The 24239-nt window shown below is 56.2% G+C and overlaps 2 protein-coding genes across 3 annotated transcripts in view; one reads left to right on the top strand and one right to left on the bottom strand.

Annotated features, from left to right (window-relative positions):
- TG (thyroglobulin) overlaps positions 1-24239 on the top strand; it is a 179896-nt gene that overhangs the window by 94531 nt on the left and 61126 nt on the right. The window contains exons 38-41 of the mRNA XM_075549234.1: positions 2065-2284; positions 3317-3410; positions 4472-4631; positions 7878-8080. Of these exons, the coding sequence (XP_075405349.1) occupies positions 2065-2284; positions 3317-3410; positions 4472-4631; positions 7878-8080 (677 nt within the window). The remainder of the gene's footprint in view (positions 1-2064; positions 2285-3316; positions 3411-4471; positions 4632-7877; positions 8081-24239) is intronic.
- The window catches only part of SLA (Src like adaptor), a 54588-nt gene continuing 44687 nt past the window's right edge, over positions 14339-24239 (bottom strand). For both annotated transcript variants that reach the window (XM_075549237.1, XM_075549235.1), the window contains 4 exons: positions 22993-23096; positions 20821-20952; positions 17077-17215; positions 14339-16393 (listed from right to left, as the gene is read on the bottom strand). In XM_075549237.1, coding sequence (XP_075405352.1) covers positions 16180-16393; positions 17077-17215; positions 20821-20952; positions 22993-23096 — 589 coding nt within the window. In that variant the 3' untranslated portion in view covers positions 14339-16179. The remainder of the gene's footprint in view (positions 16394-17076; positions 17216-20820; positions 20953-22992; positions 23097-24239) is intronic.

Raw genomic sequence — 24239 nt, 5'->3', positions numbered from 1 at the left:
GGGTGATGGTGGCAGATGAAAGAGCAGCACCCATTTCTTTCCACCCTGCTTTCCCACTTGAACTTCTAAGCCGTGACCATCAGTGTGACGGAGACGAGAAGACAGCCCTTCTCTTCCCCCTCGGCATGCCTCTTCTCCTCCTGCCCTTCTGTCTCCTTGCTTCCCGCCCCCCTTTGCCCTCTCCCTCTGTTCCTCGGACTCACCCCTTCACTCAGGAGCTTGTGTTGCTGACGATCCCACATTGGCCTGGCTGCTCTGACCAAGACCTCTGAGACCCCAGCCCTCCAATCCGGGGGAGACAGAGATGTTGAGTCCAGGTTCTCTCAGTAACCCAATCCGAGCCGTGCTTATCTCCTGGGCAGCCTTGCTGAGTGCAGGGAGCTTGCAATGTGGGAAGGGAGAGGACACTACTCCTGTTTGGGGCCACCTTCTGTGCTGGAGCCTCGGTCAGTGCTGGGAGCATCTCATGGGATTCCCCCCTGCCATCGCTGCGTCGTGGGTGGCTGTCCACCCTGCTCTGTAGATGAGAAAGCCGAGGAGCCGAAGTCGTCACAGCATATGGGGACTGGACCCCGAGTCACAGTCCTTGGGGACTGGCTCTCCTGTGTGAGTGACAGAGACAGAAGGTCGTGGGTTCTGTGCCAAGCAGCCAGAAGTGGAGCTGGGCAGACCGAACAGCTCTGTTAGAAATCCCCGGACTCGCATCCTCTCGGCATCGCCCCACACGTGTTTCTGTGCAGAACCCCAAGTCCTGGGGGAATCCACGCCCTGGAAGCGCTGGGCACAGAGCCTGGGCCACAGACAAAGCATCTATTGACTAAATGAATGGGGCTGTGACAGGGGAGATAAGATAGCTATAGAGAAGCTGATATGTGTAGCTGGTGATTAGAATTTCAAGAGGGAGGGTGAGGGTGGGAGGCCTTTGGGAGCACGGACCCCCCCCCCCCTGCTCATAGCTTACTTTGCAGGCAGGGGCCCCAGGGCACACGTGAGAAAGATGCAGTTTGGAGGGCTTAGCAGAACCACCACCCACCTTTGGTGTCCCCCCAGACTTCATCAGTGAGATGCAAATAGAGCCTCAGCAGCCGGTGTGCCATTCTGAAACCCACCAAACTCTGGGACCACCGAATGGGGTTTGCCCGTCTGCAGCCAGCTCACGTGGTATCCGAGACTTACCTGAAGTGACTGAGAAAAGGCAGTCTGCGCTTCTCCTTCTTAGTAACCCTGCCCCCACCCCTCACATCTCAGCCGAGAGATAATGGAGCGTTTGCTGATGGCTCTGCCCCAGTCTTCCCGGGAGGATGGAGGGTGGACTCCGCTCAGAGAAAACCCCATTTCCGTTCACTGCCATCGAGTCAGTTCCGACTCGTAGCGACCCTACAGGACAGGGTGGAACTTCCCCTGTGCATTTCCAAGGCTGTGACTCTGTACGGGAGCAGAAAGTCTCATCTTTCTCCTGAGGACCGGCTGGTGGTTTCAAACTGCTGACCTTAGCGGTAGTAACCATTTGACTGAACCAGTACACCACCACCAGGCGGAACACAAGCCCCCCAGGCAGTTCTGACTACTGTGAAGGGTCTCTGGTCCCAGGTTCTGGGTGAGGAGCAGTGGGCCTGGGTCAGTGTCCCCCTCCAGGCCAGCTGGGATGAGTGACTGAGAGGGTACAGGGTGTAGGGCTTAGAGGGGTGCTTTGCACATAACGTGAAGGAGCCCCAGTGGTTGAGCTGCTGAATGCCAGGTCAGTGGTGCGAGCCCACCAGCCCCTTCATGGGAGAAAATGAGGCTGCGTGCTTCCACACCCTCTGGAGACCCACCTGGGAGAGCTGCTGTGCGCTGTCTCGTGGTCCCTAGGAATGAGTGTTGACTTGACGGGCTGGTTGGATTGACCATCATCATTAACATCTCACATTGGCTGGACATAAGTTATTAGGGCCTGAATGAATTACTAACATTTTCAAAGTGTGAGAGAGAGAATGTCTGAAGCTTATCCAGATACCTGGGAGCCAAGCACCCATCGCTGCCTCTCTCACCTGTGCCTCTCACCCTCATTTCCCCTCCCGACAGGTATCTCTCCGCTCCGCTCTGCAGCTACTGCACCTTCTGTGCCCCTGGCCATCCACGGCCAGCTGATGGGCAGGTCCCACGCCATCAAGGTGGGCACTGCGTGGAAGCAGGTGGACCAGTTTCTTGGGGTGCCGTATGCTGCCCCGCCCCTGGCAGAAGGCCGCTTCCGGGCCCCCAGGCCCTTGAACTGGACCGGTTCCTGGGATGCCACCGAGCCACGGTAAGGGGTCAGCGAGGCCTCTGGTGGCCAGGACTGCTGAGAGGGAGGTTCCAGAGCAAAGCAATGTCTTCTAGGTGGAGTGGCATCTTGAGAGAGGAGGGGAGGGGGTAGAGGAAGGGCGTGTTACAGAGCACCACGTGCCCCACCAGTTAGATACCCAGAGCCTGTGACTTACTTGTTGTGAACTCTGAGGGGACAGGGGGACTGTGTGTGACTCAGGGACCCCTGCTGAGCTCCACACAAGCCTTTCAGTGTCCCCTGAGGAGCTGCATCACGGGAAGCCTGGGAGAGGCCACACGGGGTGTTTGCGGAGGCCAAGCCCGAAGGAGGGGCACTCGCTATGTAGGTCAGGCACCGCACCTGACTTGATGGCAGTGAACTTGGATTGAGAGAGAACTGCGGGTTTCTGTGGCTGCAACTCTCTATGCAGCCAAGTCTCCTTTCTCCTGTGGAGCAGCTGCTGGCTTCGAACCACTGACCTTTGGGTTAGCAGTCAAGGGCTTAAGTACGGGACCACCAGGACTCATTTTCTCATTGTTTGAAACCCTGATGAAGGCACACATGGAAAGGAATTTCTTCAAAAGAAGGAAAAGATGGGAAAACAAATCCAGTTTTCCCACCTCCCACCCCCACCGCCATCACTACCCATCCTCAATTTTGCCCATCTCTGCACAGGCACACAGGCACGCACTGCCAATGGCCAGCATTGGAGGGAAACATTTGCGTTTTTCTGCTGCAGCATATTCAGACTGCCCGAGACCCTCTGCTGCTGGGCAGGCCCAGGCCCCTGGGCAGATACACGAAGAGCTAGGAGGCTCATGAAGTCCCCAGGCAAGGGGTGGTGATGGCTGCCAAGCTCCTGAGTGGCACCATTGTCCCTTCTCTTTCTTGGGCCATCGAGTCAGCAGCCTAGTCTTGGGTTGGCAGCTTCTCGCTGGGCATTCTCACTGCATGTGGGCCGTGGCCTCGGTGGTGCATGGGGACTCTCCGTGGGGCAGTGTCTCCTGGAAGTCAGATGGTTTGTACCTGCAGGGCCAGCTGCTGGCAGCCGGGAGCCAAGACACCCATGCCTCTTGGAGTCAGCGAGGACTGCTTGTACCTCAACGTGTTTGTTCCTGAGGGTGCGGTGAGTACTGAGCCTTTATCCCTGAGGGTTCAGGGCGAGTACTGAGCCCTCATCCCTGAGGGTGAAGTGAGTACTGAGCCCTCACTCCTGAGGGTGAAGTGAGTACTGAGCCCTCACTCCTGAGGGTAAAGTGAGTATTGAGCCTTCATCCCTGAGGGTTCAGGATGAATACTGAGCCCTCATCCCTGATGGTGAAGTGAGTACTGAGCCCTTATCCCTGAGGGTAAAGTGAGTACTGAGCCCCAGAGGGAAGTGCTCTCAACTCATGGCTATTGGAAGTCTGCCAACCTCACCTCTCTCCTCCTCTAGGGCCTCCTCGGGCCACACTGCCTTCCCCCACCCCCATCTGGATTCCCACTGGCTTCTGAGGTTGTAGGGCTCTCTTAGCTCCACCAAGCCCGCTCCCACCCTGATGGGTGTCAGTCTTCCATCCCATTGACAAAGGCACTACTGTGGGCCAGACTCTTGTAGGTAGGTGTTAGGAAGCAGCTATGGTCGCCTGACACATCTGTAAAAGCTCTTTTGTCAGTGCTGGGTTAAGGCAGAGGAAGCCAGGTCATGGGAAATGGCACTTTTTTTAGCCTTTAGAGGACCACAAGTTCCGCTAGCCGTGGCTCATGGGAGAGGGAAGTCCCAGGGAGGTGTGTGTTGGGGGGGAGGGGAGTACCAGATCAGCCATTCAAATCCACCGCTGCCCCCCAGGAGACAGATGAGACTTTTCACTCTCATAAAGATGTGTCTTCGGAACCCTATAAAGGGCCACTATGGGCTGAATGGACTCAAGGAGTGTTGGCTTGGTTCATGGGTCACAGAGGAACCCTGGTGACCGGGTGTCAGAACTGTGCGGTGTGCCCTGAGGGGGGGCTTTGGACACGTTTGTCACTGTGTTTGCCGCAAGCTTTGGACTGAGTGAAATTGAGGGGGTGGAGGACACAGGTACAGGTACAGGGTGGAGGGAAAGGAAGAGTGAGGCGGGCGAAACCCTGTCTGGGAAGCTTGCACCCTGAGCTCTGCAGTTGAAGTGGGCCCACCTCTAACCGCAGCATTCCTCCGCTCCCCAGGCCCCCCGTGCCCCTGCGTTGGTCTTCTTCCATAACACCCCTGAGGGCTCGGAGAGACGGGCACAGCCAGCCAGCGACGGCTCCTTCCTGGCCGCTGTGGGAAACCTCATCGTGGTCACTGCCAGCTACCGAGTGGGCATCTTTGGCTTTCTGAGTTCCGGTGAGTTCTGGCAACAGTGTGGATGGCCGACCGGAACTGCCCTCCACCTGCCCAGCAGTGGACAACCTGGGGGGTAATCAGCAGGGACACTGGCTGAGCACTGTTCTGTCTGGAGCTTGCCCTGCAAAGCTTGCAGACTGGATGGAGAGACTTAGAAGAGGACACGGAGGCCCACGGAGGTTCAGGTGGCCATAAGGTGGTCGCGGTTGTATGGTGAGGAGACAGCACAGCCAGGCTTTCCCAGGGCTCCCCTCCACCTGGAGAGCAAAGAGGCTTGGGGAGCAGCCCTACTGCCCACAGGAAGCCACCCCCCCCCGGGCGTGAGGCAAGATAGTTCCGTCCCACCTGCTCTGCCCTCCAGCCACCTCTGGAGACCAACCTGCCCTGTCTCTAGTCATGAACCGCTGATTCAGGCAGTGAGCCGGGGATCAGTGCAAACATCCACGTCTGCATCCCCCGGAGCAGTTACAGGAGGGCCTGGGCACAGCCAACTCCCCATCTGAAGCCCACTGCCCACCCTGCTGTCCTATGGCTCTGCCTCTCTGAGTGCCTGTTTCCCCTCTGCACCATGAGGATGAGGGTCCCCCACCTGCAGAGGTATTGGGAGGGGGGCGCAGTCAGAAGTGGTCTGAGCTGGCCAGGGACGACTCTCTTTTTTACAAACATCTCATTTGGAACCTGGCATATTTTCTGGGAGAAGCTCTAGCAGGCTCGGCGGGTGAGAACTGAGATGAAGGAAAGGGCTGGACGGTGGGTGAGGGGCTGGGGGGCGTTCAGCTTGAGCAGAAGACCAGAGGTGGGACTTCAAGGAAGCTCCAGGAAGAGTTGGTGGCATGGGGAGGAGGAGCCATACAGGCCAAAGATGAGATGTCCGCGTGGTCAGCAGATGTGACAGGGGGCTGCAGGGGGGTGCTTGATTTCGGTGTTGGCTGCTAGAGAGTGAGACGGACCCGAGGGTCTTCCTGGCCCTCCTTCCCCACTTCCCTACCTCTCTCTCTCGCTGTGTGGCCTCCGGTCCCTCTGGGACCTTCTGGACCTCGCCTTTCTCACGTGGGTGGTGAGGAAAATGACTGTGGCCTCTCGCAGGCCCATGTGGGGCACACGTGAAAACGGAAGTTTGGGAAAGCTTCGCACAGAGGATAGAGCTGGGTTCACATGCAACTCTGTTCCCCTCTTTGGGGGCCTGGGCTGTCACCCTTCTTGCCAAACACAGGATGGATGGCCCCCCTCCCTCTGACAGACATGGGGGACATCCAGAGCCCGTCCTTCTGGCCAGACACACTGACCCTCTGGCTTACCATGAGGCCATTGCTAGACAGAGGCGAGCCAAGTTCCCTGTGGTGCCCGCCCCTGTGGGGGCGGTGGCAGGATTTCACCCTCGGACTCCGGCCTGATGGAGAGTCCATCCATCTCCTGGAAACTCGTTCCGTGGCCGGCAGGGCAGCCTGAGCAAGCACCGCGCGGCCCTGGCTCACCATCCTCACAGTCGTGGGTGTGAGCCCATGGTTGCAGCCAGGGGCAAGTTCACTGGTCCCTGTGGCTGGGCGTGGGGGATTCTCTCCTCAGAAGGAAGCAAGGGGTCAGGTGGGCGATAGGAGCCCGTGTCCACCACCACGGCGACCCTCCTTCCCTCTTGGGTAGAGCAGTACAGCGAGGGGCACTGGGGCCGTGGCAACCTGAGTGGGGTAGACAGCTTGGCAGCTCCCACAGGGCTTGAGGACAGAGGAGGGGCACCTTGCCTGGTGGACACAGAAATTCCACATGTGCTGCAGTCACCACACCGTCACCTGAGCGCTGGCACCCTCCCTGCAGGACCCATGGGAACCCCAGGCCTAGCGTCCTCTGGAGTGCTGGGCTGCCCAGGCACCGCCCACCTGCAGCAGTTGGGAGAAGAGGCTGGCACGTTAACAGTCTCTCCCTCTGTTTAATGAAGCCCCCTCTGTGCCAGGCTCTGGTCTATTCCCTTTAGAAAGGCTGACGAACGATACCTTCGGATGACAGAGGGAGGGAGGCCTGGTATCACCCTGGTTTGGGGCAAGGTGTCCCTGGAATATTCTAACTCACAGAGATCTCCCGTGCAGCAGGTGGACCATGGCCTGTCTGCGTCCTGATCACAGTGTGGCCTCTGTGCGTTTCTAGGGGCCCTCCTCTGTGCCCCTCTCCCAACACTGGCCCAGACAGTCTTCTGTTGCCCTCTCGAGGGCTTTCCTTGGCGAGCCTCCCAATTAGCCTGCCAGGCATTTCTTCTTAGTCCGTCTTGGTGTGGAAGCTCCACAGGAACTGCTGAGGAAGGCCCTGCTCCTATTTAAACCACCAGTGACCTATCTTCCAGCACTGTGGTATCACATAGCACTGGAGCATAACAGGCTGAGGGAGATATCACCCATGAAATGCCACTGGTTGGAAGTTCAACTTGGGCGTGGGGCTCAGTTTCCACTCCAGATGGCTGTTGGCTGCGTGGAGGACCGTGAGGGACCTAGAGGTGGGCACACACACCCACGGGTATCAGCACGTTGGTGGCAACTGGAGCCACGGGCTCTGATGACATTCCCTGGGGCAGACAGAAAAGAGGTGGACTGCATCTCAGGGTTTGGGGAAGTGGAATGGGAAGGGGGGACCACTTGAACTTGGAGGTCAATCACAGAGATGAGGACATGCAGGGTCCAAGCAATTCAGGAGAAGGGCCTGTTTCTATGACTTTGTGTCTGAATTGTTCCATTAGAAAACACAAGCTCTCAACACGTATTTACTGAGTCAATAAAGGAAGGAAGCAGCTCATCCTGGCCGATGGCTATTGGGAGGTCCCCGTGGACTCCCATGTGGAAGGAAGGGACTCCGGAGTTGAGCAGTCCCGGCCATAGGGGACAGAGGCACTGGGCTGGAGAGTGGGATGGGGTGGGGTGCTATCTCCTTCCCACTGACTGGGCCAGGCAGAGTGCTACTGAGCCTGCACCACCTGCCATCTGAGCTCCTACCTTGGCCACAGAGACCGTGCCTCTTTTCCCCCCAGGAGAGCCGGCACCCAGCAGGGCTGACAGGGCCCGGGTCTCCCAGGCAGCAAAGGCTGAGACTAGAATGCAAGTGACTGAAGTCCACATTCTTCCCACGGTCCCATCCGGAGTTTGGAAACAACACTGACCTGTCCGGGGGAAGAGCCGGGGGGCGCTCACACTCCTGTGGAACCCAGACCCGGGGTGGAACGGGATTATTAGACATCACTAGCACAGGTTCTCCTCCTCTTTGAAGGGCCCGGTGAAGGGAACGGAAACTGGGGCCTGATGGACCAGGTGGCGGTGCTGACCTGGGTACAGACCCATATCGGAGCATTCGGTGGGGACCCTCGGCGTGTGACTCTGGCGGCAGACCGAGGCGGGGCCGACGTGGCTGGCATCCACCTTCTCACCCCAAGAGCCTTGAAGGACAGACTCTTCCAGAGGGCAGTGCTGATGGTGAGTGACTGGGTACCAGCCCAGAAGGTGGCTCTCCTCGTCTCCCGAGGCCACCTGCCTTGAATTGCTTGGGTTTTGATGAACATTTACCCTGCGTGTGGTTTCTGCTGTGACCATCTTTCCACGTGGGCACGGCAGGGCTGCCGAACCCCGTCCCGCTCACTGCTAAAGGGACCTCCGCTCTAGCTGGAGAAGGGGCTCTGTTCTCCCAAGTCGTTCATTCAGGACCACTCGGTGTGGCCTTCCATCGACCCCTTGTCTCCAGACAGTAAGAGGGGCCTGGAGCCCGGGCTGTGAAGCTTGCTGGTGGAGGAGGAGATCTGACCTGCCCTGGACAGGTCTTCTGAAGGGGACAAGAATGAAAGCCAGATCACCATGTCTACTCCCCAGTGTCACTTCCCCTGTGGCCTCAGTGTTTGCGCTTGGCCATGTCCCTCACTCCGGGTTGGGCCCCGGCGTCCTTGCTGCTGGTGGCCTTTCCTCTGGTAGCAGTGTTGGGTGACTTTAAGCTCACAGGCCCCTCCTTCCTTGTTACTGGTCCACTTAGCACTTGACTGGGGAGTGAAGCCAGCCAGGCTGGTGGGGAGTCCCTTTGAGGTGATGGTGATAATGTTGGGACAACGATGATGATGATGATGACGATGATGATGGTGATGATGATACTGTTGGGACAATGATCATACTTTTGGGATGATGAAGATGAAGATGATGGTAATGCTGATGGTGATGGTGACAATGGAATAACCCAGTTGGTCCCAGCACAAGCCATGCTGTGACATTGTTTTGACGGCGACTGACTCCTTATTTCATCAAGTCTGTGCCCGGTGGTGTTGCTAGATGGTGGAATTGGCCACAATACCTACTAAGGGTTTCCATGGCGTAGTGACTTATGCCCTGTACCTCCCTGAAGCTGCCCCCTCTGAAGGGAGTTCTCCTTAGCGGCAGGAGTTCTGACACAAAGAGCCTTTGTTCCTGGGGCCACTCACAGGCAGTGGTGCCTAGAGGGAACAGGTGACCATGTTCTAACATGTGCTCAAGGCTGGAAGCCAGGAGCCCAGTGGCAGCAGGGCCATGCCCTCCGTCCCCTCCAACGAGGATCTCTCTCAGCTGCTGCAGCCCCCGGTGGTCTTCTGGTCTGCTCCTTTATAAAACGCCCCTCAGAAGGGCCCAGCACGCACCCATGACCAAGTTTGACTTAGTTAATGTAACTGATAACACTGAAAAAGCCAACCCCATGTCTGCACACAAAGGCCTCACTGGTCCTAGCTGCAGACATAAAGCTGCAACTTCCCTTGCGGGGACAAGGTGCCAGGGGGAACACAGAGCTTCCTGCTCCAAGGCCCCAGCAGGAACCAGCCACTCACCAGGACCCAGGGGACACCCAGACCTCGCTCCAAAAACTTCATTCCGAGGCCTTGGGCATCTGAGGGAATTTTTAAAATGTCATCTGTCTTAGCACATGGCAGAGGCTTAAAAATAAACCCTCCCATCTGTTCTCATCTCTGGGGGGCCGCGCTGACACCTTCTCCCCGCCGCCGTGGGGGTGTTTGTGGAAGGGTTTTGAATGGAGAGAGCTACAACTGCATCTACCTGTTTGCTACACCCACCAAAGCGGGGCCATGAGAGAGGGTACTTTAATCTCGCATTAAATCGGAAGTCTTTTCACCAAGTTTGGGACCAGAACTGTTGGACCAACAGGCAGGAGAGACTCCCGTGATGTGTTGGTGATTCATGATCCATTTGTTTGGCCCAAGAAACCCTGGTGCCACAGGGTTAAGCCCTCTGCTGCTAACCAGAAGGTCTGAAGTTCAAGCCCACAGGTTGCTCTGTGGGTGAGAGAAGTGGCAATCTGCTTCCGTAAAGGTTACAGCTTCAGAAGATCCTCAGAGCAGCCACGCACGGGAGAGCTCAGGAGAGCGTCTGTCTGGGGAGGAAGGTCAGAAAGGGACAAGGAAGAGGGAGGGACACGGCAGGACAAGGGCGGTGCTGTTAGACCCTAGAGGGCCATATGAGCTGGAATCGTCTCAAAGGCAGTGGGTTTAGCTTTTGTTTTTATATACTTTGTTGTTGTGGTTTGGGGAAAGTCACAGGGTAAATCGATGTTCCACTCACTAATAAGTACCCCACGTTGTGTTTTGTGGTCTTCGCTGCAGGCTCCGCCGTGTGCTAGCTCTCTTTTCCCTTCCGCCCTGTGTCCACCGCTCCCATCCATCCTGATTTCCTCTCTCTTTCTGCCCTCTGAGCCTTATCCCTGGACAAATGGTGCCTGTCTGATCTCTTAGCGCTGGCTGACCCAAGGACTTCGCACCCCACTGCTGTTCTGTTCACCCTGTGAGCCTTCTGTTGTTTGTTTGAGAGTTGAGCCTTGGGAGCAAGTTCAGGTCTAGGCTTGAAAGGGGCGGGTATGGGGAGTGTCCTAAGAGCCCTAGCTCCAGGGCTTCCTCTAGTCTCTACCAAATCTGTAAGGGTGGTTGTTTTACTTAATTTTAGTTTTGTTCCACATTCCTCTCCCACTCCTGGGCCCCTGCTTGTGATTGCTTCCGGAGAGGTCTGCAGTGGTGGTGGGCACTATCGAGCTCTTTCTGGTCTCAGGGTTGTGGGTGCAGAGGTTTGCATGGTCCATTGAACCTTTGGGACTAATTGTTTCCATGCACCTTTGAATTCCTTCCCTTTTCTTGGCTCTAGATGGAGAGCACCCAGTAGATCCACTTTAAATAGCCACTCAGAGAATTTTCACAGAAGCTTCACTGGAATGTATTTCACACACGGTACAATGCCATTTTTCAATCACATTAAGGAGAGATGTTGAAGATGGCAGTTGCTATTGACTACAGCAGGAAGTAGACTATTGTCTTGGTGGACTGTGTTATTGTTTGGTTTCTGGGACGGTTGACCTCTGTTCTTACTTCGCAGCACTGACAGAACTCCGCGGCAGAAGCACTTTTTGGCAAAATCCAGGCGACTTTCATGAGAGAAAGGAACGGTTCAGGCACTCTAGCCTTAAAAAGTACACGCTGCTTCCGGAAAGCATACAAGGCCACGGCGGGCTGCATGGTGCTTGAGACTAAAGATGGTCACTCCAGTATCTTTGGGGATACTGGGTGGAGAGAGTCTCCGAAGTGGGGCTTTGGGTCCACACCCTTCCTACTCTGTTGAGGGGGGGTTGTTGTCATCCATGTAGGGGACAATGGTGGGTGGGGTTGAGGTAGACCAGGCCTGGGTGATCCTGGGATTGGCAGCCTTGGCTCAGTGTCATCAGTAGTCTGATGACTTCTGGAAGAGACCAAGCAGGTGAGCAGTTTAGGTAGGCCATGGCCATGCCCATGGAAGCGTGGCTTAGATGCCAAAGGAAACCTCAGGAGGTATTGTTAAGATGGATGGACAGGCACGGCCTCTGAGCTTCCTTTAAACTCAGGGCTTGTACCACAGCCTGTCCTAGTGCAAAGATGGCTGTGGGTTTGAGGCCAGGTTTTCAGCAGCACGCTTATCTATCAAGGTGCCGAAGAAACACTGGTCTTAAGACCATCTAATGGTTCACATGTGTACCTATCTGGAAATAAACCAGGTACCCGGAACTGAGCATGCTCAGACACAAGCCCCCTAGGTCCAGGCGGAAGCCAACCTGGGCACGCCCGCCTTAGGCACCAACAACATGACATCCCACAGATGCGCCTAAACTCGGCTGGGAGGGGATAAAAGCAGGCCACAGGCTCCTTAGCTTTCTCTTTCAGGTGAGTTTGGCAGACGGATGGGTGGGACTCTCTCCTGCATCTGGGAATACGAGTGATCCCTTTCAGGCCTCTCTCTCTTGGCCCCTGGGATTTCCTGGTTCCACAAGTGTGGTTTTTGTGCTCCTGTTCCTGATTCTTTCCATGTGGTCTTTCAGTCGTGAACCTCGTGCGGTCTCCACACAGCCTGTGCACTTTTGAGAAATGGCGTGGTAATGTTAAGACTATAAAACCCAAAACTTCACTTTTCCTCATAAAGGTCACTTAGATTACAACCGTGCTTCAGCTGTGTGAATTCTTTTCAGCACCGCCAAGCAAGCCCTGAGGTAACCACCCCAAAAAACTAACATTGTGCTCATCGACTTTGAAGGCCCGGAGATGGGTCCTGAACCCCCAGTCCCAGGGACCCCTTCCCACAAGATGTTCGCTACAACGCAGATGCGTTCAACACTTTGCCCCCTTGCTGTACTGTATTGGCTGTTATGCTTGTGGCTCGTATAACTACATCTGCAGAACCGTCCCTGTCCAGCCTGTCCAGTCTTCACGGTTGTAGTTTGTCCCCACTGGCCTACGTCTCAGCCTGACCATCACTGCAGGTATGCTGATGCTGCAGGTGGGTGTGGGGTAGGATTGACCTGGCTTGCCCTTCACCAGGGCGTGCCTCCTCCCAGTGTCCTCCCTGCCTCGGTCTCCTTGTGCTGCGCTCCCCCTCCTGCAGATAGCCCTTCCCTTCATCCCTTCAGCCATGTGCGTGAGTCAGGGCCGACCCTCTGGTTAGTTCTCTGGGGGCCCACCCGCATCACCTGGAAAGAATGCTCCTTTCCGTTTGTCAGTCTTTGCCTGGCCTGGTCATTTGCCTTTCCTCTGTTTCCCATAGCCCTGGAGCATTCATTTCCCCAGAAGGTCGTCACTAACAGACTATGTACCCACTGCTAGTGCTTGTTCGGCAGGAGCCCCTGGTGGCATAGTGGTTACAAGTTGGGCTGCTAACTGCAAGGTCAGTAGTTGGAAGCCACTAGCCCCTCCGCAGGAGAAAGACGGGGATTTCTACTCCCGTAAACCGCTACAGTCTTGGGAGCCTACAGAGGCAGCTTCACCCTGTCCTACAGTGTCACTGTGGGCTGGAATTGACTCGATGGCAGTGGGTTTGAGCAGTGATTTCAGGAGGCCTAGCCGCTCAGTGGGGTGAGTGCTGGGCTGTGGATCGCCAGAAGAAGAAAGATGGGTTGACTGTTCCCAGGAAGACTGACAGTCTAGAAACACTACGAAGCAGCTGCGCTTTTTCTCTTGTATTTCAGGGGAGAACAGTCCTGGTACCGTGGATCCCCAGGGATCTCAGGGCCCACGGATCCTGCTTCCTGCCTAACTGTGCCACCCCGCCCCACCCAGTAGAGCCTTGTTCTCGCTCCCCACGGGGGGGGGGGGTCCTCCTCTGCCCTTCACACCTGGATCCTTGGTTCTGAGAGCAAATTACTCTCCAAACTCCCTGCCCTCGAGTCAGTTCTGGCAGCGACCCTGTGGAACAGAGTAGAACTGCCCCTGTGGGTTTCAAGACTGTCATCTCTATGGGAGTGGAAAGCCTCATCTTTCTCCCTTGAAGAGCCTGGTGGTTTTGAACTGCTGGTCTTGTGGCTATCAGGCCACCTCATAAGCCACTGAGCCACCAGGACACCTTATCCTGAGAGCAGTGCCTGGTATTTAATAGACATCTAAAAAAAGGAGTCCCGGCGATGTAGTGGGTCATGTATTGGCCCGCCAACCACAACGTAAGTGGTTCAAAACCACTAGCTGCTCTGTGGGAGCAAAAAGAGGCTTTCTACACCTATAAAGATTTGAGGCCTTAGAAACCCACCAGGGCAGTTCTATTCTGTCCTTTAGGGGTGCAGTGAATCGGAATCAACTCAATGGTGGTGAGAATAAACACTGCAGGAAAGGCCTTTCTAGAAGAAAATCACAGGCAGCTACCGGGTGTGACAGGCAGAAGAATACTGTGGGTGTCAACCCAAACCAGACTCTCTGCCATTGAGGCGTTGCGGACTCACAGGGCCCCTGTAGGACAGGGTTGAACTACCCTGTAAGCTTCAACTCTTCATGGGAGTAGAAAGCCTTATTTTTCCTACATGGAGCAGCTGGTAGTTTTGAACTGTTGACCTTTCAGGTAGCAGCAGTGGGAGTAACCCACTACACCACCAGGGTTCCTACATTGGGGTGGGTGTATAGTGTCCGTGACTATGGCTTTGAATGGTTCCCCTGTTCTCTCCCTCCCTCCACCCCACATGCCCACCCTCAAGTCTGAACAGACACACAGCCCATTCTTCCTAGGGTGCGGCAGGACCCCTCAAGGGGAGGCAGCTGGGCAGACCCTGGAGGGCCCCTTTCCCCTCTCCTACCCCCACCACCCTTCCATGGGCTTCTGAAAATTCAAAACCTGCAGGATTTCTGCATAAGCAGCCCTGCCCACTACCACCCTGCTCAAGAAACTTTCCCACACACCGAGAGTTCCATATTTATTATCTTAATTAGGAATAAATACACCATTTAGCAAAGAGAAATGCTTCCCACACAGAAATCCCTCCCCGAGCTCCCCCAATGCTCCGGTCACATGACACACATTGGAACACAAGACAAGAGTCGGGGCACAGTGTCTGGGGTCCAACAGTCATGCCTGCTCCCTGCCCTCAACTCTTCCACAGAGGCGGACGGGCCTCTTACAAACAGGCATTTGGGAGCTGTGGATTGCACCCCTTGTGTCTGCTTGGATTGCACCCACTGGATCCCCTGACACAGAAACGCATGTCAACGTCTATACTGTACCATGAGAGCAGCCACTCACTTCAGGTCCATGGGAACTGGACAGACTGCTCCCAGCAGGCACAAGAAATACCACATGCACCCTCCCCCCAGACCCCCATAAACAGGGTACGTAGGCCCCCGATTCTTCCAAAAGCCCCTTCCTCAAGGCTGCAGAGGGCACCCACCCTCTCCTCTTTGCCCTCCTCCTCGCTGGGAATGGTGCACCCCAGGGTGAGGCTGCTCTCTCTCCTAATTTGTCCTCCAGCCCAGCATTTCCCTGTCTGCACACCAGACCCTTCTCTGGGTAAAACCTTCTCAAGGCCATTGAGTAGGTGTGAACTCACAAGGACCCTACAGTGCAGCGTAGAATGAGCCCCGTGGGCTTCCGAGACTTTGAATCTTTCCAGAAGCCGAAAGCCTCATCTTCCTCCCATGGGCTGGCTGGTGGCTTCAAAAGTCAGACCTTGAGGTTAGTAGCCAACATACAATCTACCACCTTGCCAGGGCCCCTTAAATAAAATACGAAGTGGATCTGTTCTCTAGAACGCACGCATTTCTATTTCGACAAATACCTGCCATTCTCACTTCCTCACCCACCTCACCCCCTGCCCCCCCACCCCGAAGACTCAGTGGAATAGGAGCACCTGGATGCTCCCCAACCTGCATCCTACCCTATCCTAAGCCAGGAGCTGAACCCTCCCTTTATATCCCTCAGCTCTCTGTGGGTTCACATCGCTGATGGGGTGGGGCTTCATAATCTTTTGTAGTTGTTGGGGCTGTTGGCTGGTTGGTTTGGGGGGCCAGGCATCTCCCACAGAACCCTGCACGGTGCTTCCTGGAGTAATTATGAGTGAATAGTGGGTGGCTTCTGGAGGCCAGGTTCTCAGCCACTGCCACGCACTCTCTCTGTTGCTAAGCCCTGGCTGGGCATCATTAAGGTCACCCCATGCCTGGGCACCCTATCTGTCCCCAGCCTGCAGCCTCCCCCAGCTCCCTTTGGTCTCTGCCCTCTTCAGAAGCGGGGAGGCACAGACATTGTGTCTCAGGAGTCCACTAAGAGATTGGAGTTGGGGGTGACGGGTGCCCATAATTCCTTCCCATCCCAGCTGGGCTCTCCACTGCCTCACAAAACAGAGTGGAAGGAAGGCTAATGCTTAGTGTCGCTGGAGTTCCTTTCAAAGAAGTGTGTGCCAAAGGCCCCAAGGGGGTGGGTACAAAAAGCTCAGGGTCCCTTTGCCTATGCAGACCGCCCAGCTGCCAGGGCTGCCCTTCTTCCAGGGCCACCTTCCTGGGCTTCTCCGGCAGTAGTTCTCTGGAGTGTGTGCAGAGGGTGGCCGCTCAGGCGGTTTCTGGACAAGCACATCACATGTCACAGGCCGGCGCAGCACGCTGGTCCCTGAAACAGTGTCCTGTGGAGTCATAAGGCGGTGACCTCACAGGGAGGGGTGTCCTCTGTCCCAGTGTGGAGAAGATGAGAACCTGAATCCCCAGGGACCCCTGGCCTTGGAGGAGGGCCCCCAGGCCCTGCAGCTCTCCAGCTCATTGTCCTCCAGGGGTCCCCGTGGTGGCGGACCCGGGCTAGTCTTCAAAGTAGGGCGCCGAGGAGAAGAAGGCGCTCTTGCGCTTGCTGCCGCTGTACAGCAAGGAGAGGCTTTTCTTCTTCCGGTCGAAGGAGGCATCCTCATCCCCCGCCAGGGTGAGGTAGGAGGCAATGCTCTCGCGCAGGCCGTAGCTGAAGAGGGACTCGTCCACGCCCAGCGTGCTCTCTGCGCCACGGGGCCCCTCCTGCAGGCTGGGGTGGGCAAAGGGAGAAAGTGGAGGAGATGGGAGAGTGAGCAAAGAAAGGAAAAAGGTGGTCAATATTCCTCTAACATGTGGTTCGAATCCGGGTTACATCCGGGGGCTGTGTGGCCTTGGGCCCACCGCTTTGCCTCTCTGAACCTCTGTTTCCTTGAAAACCTGGAACGCCAGCTATCTCCATCTTGACAGACTTTTCATTCCAGGGCTGTCACAGGCTTGCAGGAAATAATGAGCAGGCAGCTCCAAGGGGTCCCATGACCTTTCCCAGATAGGGATCAGCTAGCAAGGGTGGAACACAAGGGTCACATGTGGGGACTGGCTGGCGCTGGGCCGGGCAGATCTGCCTGCTGCTGTCCGTAGGCTTGCTCTTAGTCTGAACAGACTCACAGCTCAATGACAGTGACGCTGGGCAGTGACAAACCCAGCAGTTAGAGGGCAGTCAGAAGTGCCGCCGCCTGGGTCCAACAAGGGTCCAGAAGGACTTGCAGCTCACACCCGATGGCCCCAGGGCATTGGAGCTGCCTGTGTGTGAGGCCTGGGTGCCTTCTGGGGACCCTAGGAATAGACGAGTCTCCACCTGCTCAGGGCATCCACCCCCGTGCCCCAGCAGGGCAGACCCCATGCAGGGTTTGTGCTCACACGGCCTCAGGGAACCCCTGCTCCCCAGCACCCTACCTGGACACTCTCTTCCAGTCGAAGGTCTTCTGCCGCAGGGTGACAGTGGAGCTGGGGGCCCGTGTGGCAGCGGCGGGGGTGGTGGTGCTCTGCGTCAGGCAGGGTGTGGTGAGCACGCAGCAGAGCCCGTCGGCCACCTCTGCAGGGAAAGGATACCCATTTAGTGTGTGTACTTGTAGTTGGTGCTGGGGGTGGGATGCTGGCTGTTCACACGGGGATCCTGAGGCCGGGCTGAGAGTCATGGGCTCATGCAGGGACCACCCAGAGACTGTTTCACTACCCCAGCATCCCATGCATTTAGCGAAACAAGAGTTTAAGGTTTAGAATGAACCAAACTTGCGTTTTAATTCCTCCCACCTCTGGTGGGAGATGGCCTTTAGCCCTCTGGGCAGTGGTGTCCTCTTGCACAGTTTGAAGAATGAGCTGGCTAATGAGACCCCCAAATGGGTACCCATGAGGTCTACGCTCATAGGAGGGCAGTTAGCACCACACACCAAGGTGAACCCAGTCTGCCCTGACCCCAGACTCCCACAGCCCACACAGCGCGCCTTTGGCCACAGATTGGCTGTGTCCAGTGCAATTCCCCAAAGTAAACACCAAACCAGAACCACATCCACTCTCGCCGAGTCAATTCCCACTCCTAGCCACCCGTTAGGGGGTTCCCACAGCTGTATGTTTTTGTGGGAGCAGAGCATTCCATTGGGCAGAGCACAGGGTGGGTGTGAGCTGGCAACATTGCGGTGCGAAGCCCAAGCCTTACTTAATTGAGACAAAAGAAGAGGAACAGACGTCTGGGGTCTGGTGGCCACCAGGGTTCCCTCGAGTAAGTACAGAGGGAGGGTGTTAGCCCAGCATCCGTGAGCCGAGCACACGGGACCAATGAGGGAGGGGAGCCCTAGCATGAAGGAAGGAAGAAATGAGAGAAAGGAGGGAGGAAAGATCAGACGGGAAGGAAAGGAGAGGGAGGGAGGGAGAGACAGAGAGAGAGGGAAACGCCAGGAGGAAAAGTAAAGAAAGTGTGTGCGTGCACGCACACGTGCACACACACGCACAAGAAAGGAAAGGAGCACCAGGACGGAGCAAAGAGGATAACAAAGCAAAGAACAAAGCTGGACCAGGAAGGAAGACGCGTCCCTTCTTGTTCAGCCTAGATGTCCATGCACACAGAGGGTAGGATTTAAATCCATCCATTCTGTCTTCACTTGGCTGCTGGGAAGTGCACGCATGTTACTCTGAGGACCTGAGCCGCGGCATCTCCAGTCTCTTCCAAGGTGTGCGAGTGCCAGACATGGACGAAGGGAGATTGGAGGAAAATCCATGCTTCTTGATTGTCGAGCTGGATTGAAAGCACACACATCCCACCTAACAGCCTACGTCCTCCTCCTTCAGGAACTTGCAGCCGAGAGGCACACGGAATGCTTAGTTGGACGTGAGTCCAAAAGAATTGGCTGCTATGGGCTGGAAATGGGAAGGAGCTGGGCGCGAGGTGGTGAGGGGGCCAAAGCCAGATGCAGCCTCAAGACAGACCTAGTTCAGTCTCCTGCCCAGGCAATGTAACTCCTGATAGCCCTTCCTGAACATGTTTCTGCCATCAACCCTGTAGAGGGCTTTGGAGACTGTCAGTAGTAGACAGCTTCATTTTTCTCCCTTGGAGCTGCAGGTGGGTTTGAACCACCGACCTTGTGGTTGGCTGCCCAGTGCTTACCTGGCAGTACAACTGGGGCTCCTTCACAAGGTAGATACGTGGCTGAAAAGAGAAGCATGTGCAGAGACCAAAAGCACCCAGGCGTGTGAGCGTGTAGCAGGTGCCTCCATAGGCTTTCACATCTGCTTGCTCCGAGAGAGACGCAGAAATCCCACCCAAACCATCTCGCTGGCCAGAACCCCACAACCTGCCTGTTGCCATCAGGCCTGCCCCAACTCAGCGCAGCCCCTAGGGCGTCAGAGGAGAACTCCACTCCCTAGGGTTTCCTGTGGCTCATTTTTCAGAAGCGGATGACCAGACCTTTCTTCCACGGCCCCTCAGAATGGACTTCAACCTTCACTCCAACTTTCCAATTAGCAGCTGAGTGCCTTCAGGGATGGGATGCCACCCTACCGTTCACTCACTTTAAATGCAGAGCCATGCATATGACACCAGGGCCCCCTCCCTCCCTCAGGCTCACCTGTGCTTGGGTCCTCACTGCCTGAGCTGGAACATCGCTGGGAGGTTAGACTCTGGCTGCACGTGTCCCACTTGGGGTCCAAGAGGGGCCGGGGAGAATCCCAGAGGGGTGCAGATTCGAATGGTCCCTAACCATTCAGTGATATGTTTCTGGGTGGCAGGCACGATCCCAGGGCACAGGTAGCTGCCTGGTGATGTGGGGGCCCTGGCCTGGGAGCCTCAGGGCTCCCCATTTGTACAGGTTCTGCTGGCCACCTCCCTTTTGTGTTTGCTTTTGCATATGCAAAACGTATGGCATCCACAGCTCTCAGATGGGCATCATTAAGACCAAGACCACAGCCCACACTTGTTTGTGATCACCCAAGGGGGCTGGTTTCCAGGGCTCCTTCCTCTTTCATGTTCTGCAGTGGTGAGCTCGTCTCTGCAGCATGCCAGGCTGGAGGGGCCGCCTAGCACTGCGTCATAATCCCTCCAGCCCCCTGCCAGGAGCTGTCCTCCTGCTTCCCCCTTCCCCCACCCCCAGGACCCTGCCCAAGGCCACCCTCAGCTCCAGCAGCCTGGATGGAAACTTGGGCCTGTCGCTCCCAAGTAGCCATTGTTTCTCATCAGCAGGAGTTTTCAAGGCCAGACATGCCCACCAGAGCCCGGTGGATTCCTTTCCATCCTCCCTGAAGTGCCCTTTGTTTCTTCCACTCAAGACTACCCTGTCTAGAAAGGTGCTGAGGGTATGATCTGGGGCCACAGAGCCTGGAGGCAGCAAGACCCCAAGGAAGTAGAAGCCAGGCCTCTCCACCCCTTGATCACAGCAGTTGGCTGGAGGAGGCACAAGGTAGTCCTGTCCGGCAGAGCCAGGAGAGCCTGTTGGGCAAGCCACCACCTGGACGAGGGGCTCTGCTCTAGGGCCCCATCCATGAAGCACACTTGCAGACACAGGGTCTGCCTCACAGAAGGAGAAACACAGCCCCCAGGCTGCTCCCGGCAGAAGAGGCACTTGGGGCTTCCAGGGAAACCCCTCACCACTGTGCTATTTGCAAGTTCCATCAATTTTCTACTTGCTAAGACTCACACTCCTACCCTGGCTTTCAGACCCCTCCACAACTGGATTCCACACTTGTCCTTTCCTGATGCTGCCCAGTGCCAGCGAGGCACCACCGGCCTTGGCCAACTGGGGCCACTTATGCCCCTCTCTGGACCCTGGGCCGGTGGAGGCAGGCCAGAGCGTGCCCGGCTGGGACATGAGGCTAAGGAAGGGAAGCGGGTGAGTGGAGCTGAGGATGCCAGCTGCTGAGTCTTATTCAAGGATGTTGTCAGACTTGGAAGAGGAGCAGCATTTGGACAAACCAAAAGGGGACACATATGGTCTTTCAGAGCATAGCCCCAGAGCCCCAGAGGGCATGGCCCGGGCAGAACATGCACTATTGAATGAGACAGAGAGAGGACGGACCAGGGCTGACTGGGGCAGCTTGCCAGGCAGCGTGCATGAGCATGATGTGTCCCGGACAAGAACAGAGTGGGTAACGGGGAGGGGTGAGCGCAGCAGGGATCCCGGATGCCTGTGTGTGAGGCATCAGGCTGCTTACCGGAGTAGTGGTTCACCAGGTCCTCCAGGCACTGGAAGGTCAGCCTGGGAGAGATGTAGTACCAGTTGTTGGGCAGGCGGAAGATGCGGTAATGCTTTACCTGGCGGTGCTTCACTGACAGGGAGTAGAAACCTGGAGGTGACAGAGGGCCAGTCAGGGACTCATCCACACCGGCACAGACAGAACACTGGTGTCTCCTGGTGCTTTCAGCAATAGCCTGTCCACCCCCACGCCGCTCTTTCTTTCCAGACACCCTCCCCCGCTAACTATCTGCAGTGGGTGGATGCTCAGGTGAGACAGAGAATGTGCCCCGGGGCTCAGGGGTTGGTTTGGGGGCAGTAGATTGCCAGGCCTTTCTTCTGAGGCTCCTCTGGGTGGACAGTAACCTTTCAGTCCGTCCTTTCAAGGTTACTGAGGAAAATGCACACACCCAAACCGCACACCTGCGGCTACCAACTCAATTCTAATCCAGTGACTCCAGAGGACAGAGTAGAACAGCCCCAGAGCATGTCCAGGGCTGCCAACCCCTATGGAAGGAACCCACCATGTCTTTCTCCCCAGGAGTGTCAGCTGGGTTTGAACCGCCGACTCAGTGTAGTAGTCCAATTCTTAACCACAGAGCCACCAGGGCTCCTCCAGAGAGCATAGGATCGTGTTATTTTAGTGGTAGCCCTGCTGGGACTGAGGTGTGTCCATATCCTTGTGTGGCTTCTTAAAACCAAATCAAAACTCACTGCCATCGAGTCAGTTCTGACTCACGAGGACCCTATTTTAACATGTGGAGATGCTAACCTCTAGGTCAGCATTTCGAAACCACCAGCTGCTTCTCGGGTGAAAGATGAGGCTTTCTACATCCGTAAAGGGGGACAATCGTGGGAACTGTCCTACAGGGTCACCACGAGTGTGGCTTCTCAGGCCAAATGAAATGTGACAGTTTGCAGCCTGGAGTTCATGGCCATCGCCTGCCCCAGCACCTGCCCACCATGGCCCCACTGCACACTGTGGGACCTGCAGTGACACCCCCTCTCCAGGTCCCCACTCCCTTGGGCTTCTGCTGGACCCAATCAGAAATTGGCAGACAGTGGCCCCTGAGACATGTTTCTGGGCATCCCTAGGAGACAACCTCCAAGTGGGATTGTGGGGAGTGGGCTGCCAGAGTAGGAGGAGCTTGTGGAACCTTGTGGGACATGTCTTTGCCTCAACCTCCCTGACTGGCAGGTGAGAGGACCGAGCTTGAACCCTCCCCATTCTGCCTCTCGACGCCAGGCCTGAGAAACACTTTGGGTGACAGAGCAGAAAGGGGATGAGTCCTTCTCAGAACTGAGCAGGGATACCTTGGGAGATGTTGTCCCCTAAATTTTGATGGGTGTGGAAATCGGGGCTCAGAGCCTGAAGGAAGCAGCTGAAGGTGAAATCCTGGGCCTCATCTTTGTCCTGAGAGCCCCCTCCCAGCAGTTAGTGGGCATCCTGGGCTCTGCGTGGGCCTGTCCTCTGAGCCAACCTGGCGCGTGTCTTCTGGTAATGTCTGGGGCCAAGGGTGGCAGGTAGGAAATCCTCCTGACTTTGCATACCCAAGTGAGCAGGGTCTGGCTCCACCTTGCCTGCCCCGCCCCACACCCTTGACACCACCTTTATATTTAGCATTGAGTGCTGGGTTTCCTCCCCTCCTCACATGACCACGTCATCTGGGGGGACTCTGTCTGGGTCTTGGGGACTCCCGGGGACATGCCCAGGGAGTTCCCTTTGGTTTGCATCTTGCTGTCCCTTGAATATTGGGGGCCGGGGAGGAAGGCAGGTCCGGGTTTTGTGCTGCCTTAGTCTGTACCAGGGGTTGGCAAACTTTTGAGACGGAAGGGCCAGTCCTGCTGAACCTCATAAAAATTTAAACGTTATTCAGGAGCTGTAAATACATTTTACAAATAAATGCAATCTTTATGATCCGATGAATGTCCTTTAAATGAATTTGTGATGGTTTCATTTTCAATCTGACTATGGAGCCACATATATGTACCAAAGCAGCCGCCGATGGCTCAAGAGCCCTTGGTCTGCACGGCTCCTGACTCCCCAGTGTAAACCTGCTGCCCAGGAGGCGGGGGATGGAGCCTGGTGCTAGTTGGCCGGGAAAAGACCGCGGGTGGGGCCCGACCCGAGGATGCACCTGTGGATACTCACCCTTCTTGGTTTCGCTCTCTCTGATCATGAAGGCTCCGATCTTTGTGTCTGGCAGCTGCAGCAGCTCCTCAGCCTTGTCCCTGCCCAGGCCTTCAAAGAGCCAGCTGGGGGAGAGAGACCATCATGAGGACTCCGAGCCTGCCCTTGGCACCCCAAAACTCACACTCAAGCCCGAGTCGATGCCAACTCACGGCGACCCTATAGGATGCATGAGAACCACCCCTGTGGGTTTCTGAGACCCTAACTGTTTACGAGTCGAGACCCTCGTCTTTCTCCCTTTGAGTGGCTGGTGGCTTCAAACTGCTGGCCTCGTGGTTAGCAGCCCAGCGCATTACCACGGTGCCACCAGGACTCCCTCTGCACCCAAAGAGCAGGCACAGAAAGGCACAGGGTGCAGTTTGCATTAAGCTCTCAGCAGGAACATGGGACGGTAACCAAGGAAGGGTCCGTGTATTCCTTCTTTCCCATAGAAGGCCCTGTGTCCCCATGGAAGGTGGCGTCGTGGGACTCACCGGGCTGTTAAAGGCACATCAGCAGTTTAAAGCCAGCTCCATGGGGAGAAAGGCAAGTTTTTCAGTCTCTCTAAAGACTAACAGCCAGGATAATGCACAGGGACAGTTCTGCTTCGTCCTATGGGGTTTGCAGCATCCCTGTCACATCCTGGTGAAAGGCTCGCCGCAGGGTCGCTAAGGTCCAAATCGTCTTGGTGGCCGTGAGTAGGGAGTTTGGGGTTTTGTGCCGGCATCTCAAGCTGGATAATGGGCACACAGTGTGGCACCATGTATCTCCTGTGCCTGTGCTGTCCCTGCCCCCGGGATGCTCACATCCCATCTTCTCCCACGTGCACATAGTAGGACACGTCATCACAAAGCACCCACGTGAGCAGATTGATGGGAGTCTGCCTCCCTCAGCCTCTTCACTCTCACCACCCTGTGTCCCCCGCCTTTGAGGAGCGCTCCTGACACTCAGTGATCCTTGTTCGAGAAAGAAAGAGCGCCCCTTCTGAATCGGGAGGAAGAAGACTGACTAACAGTCTCGGGAACCTGCAGGGACAGGTCTATGCATTAGCACCGACCCCATGGCAGAGTTCTACTCTGCAGCGTGGACCCAGGTCTGGGTAGAAGCAGGCGATCGGTTCGCTGAGCAGCTGGACTGGGGGACCGAGCGTTTCCGTAACTGGCCGATGAAGGGTGAGTCTTTGGGCTGCTGACCACTGCAGGGTCAGAGGTTCAATCCCACCATCTGAT

Source organism: Tenrec ecaudatus, chromosome 5, assembly GCF_050624435.1.
Source record: "Tenrec ecaudatus isolate mTenEca1 chromosome 5, mTenEca1.hap1, whole genome shotgun sequence".
NCBI classification, from domain to species: Eukaryota; Metazoa; Chordata; class Mammalia; order Afrosoricida; family Tenrecidae; genus Tenrec; species Tenrec ecaudatus.
Note: the sequence above shows the minus strand (reverse complement) of the source record. Positions and strands in the feature narration are given on the sequence as shown.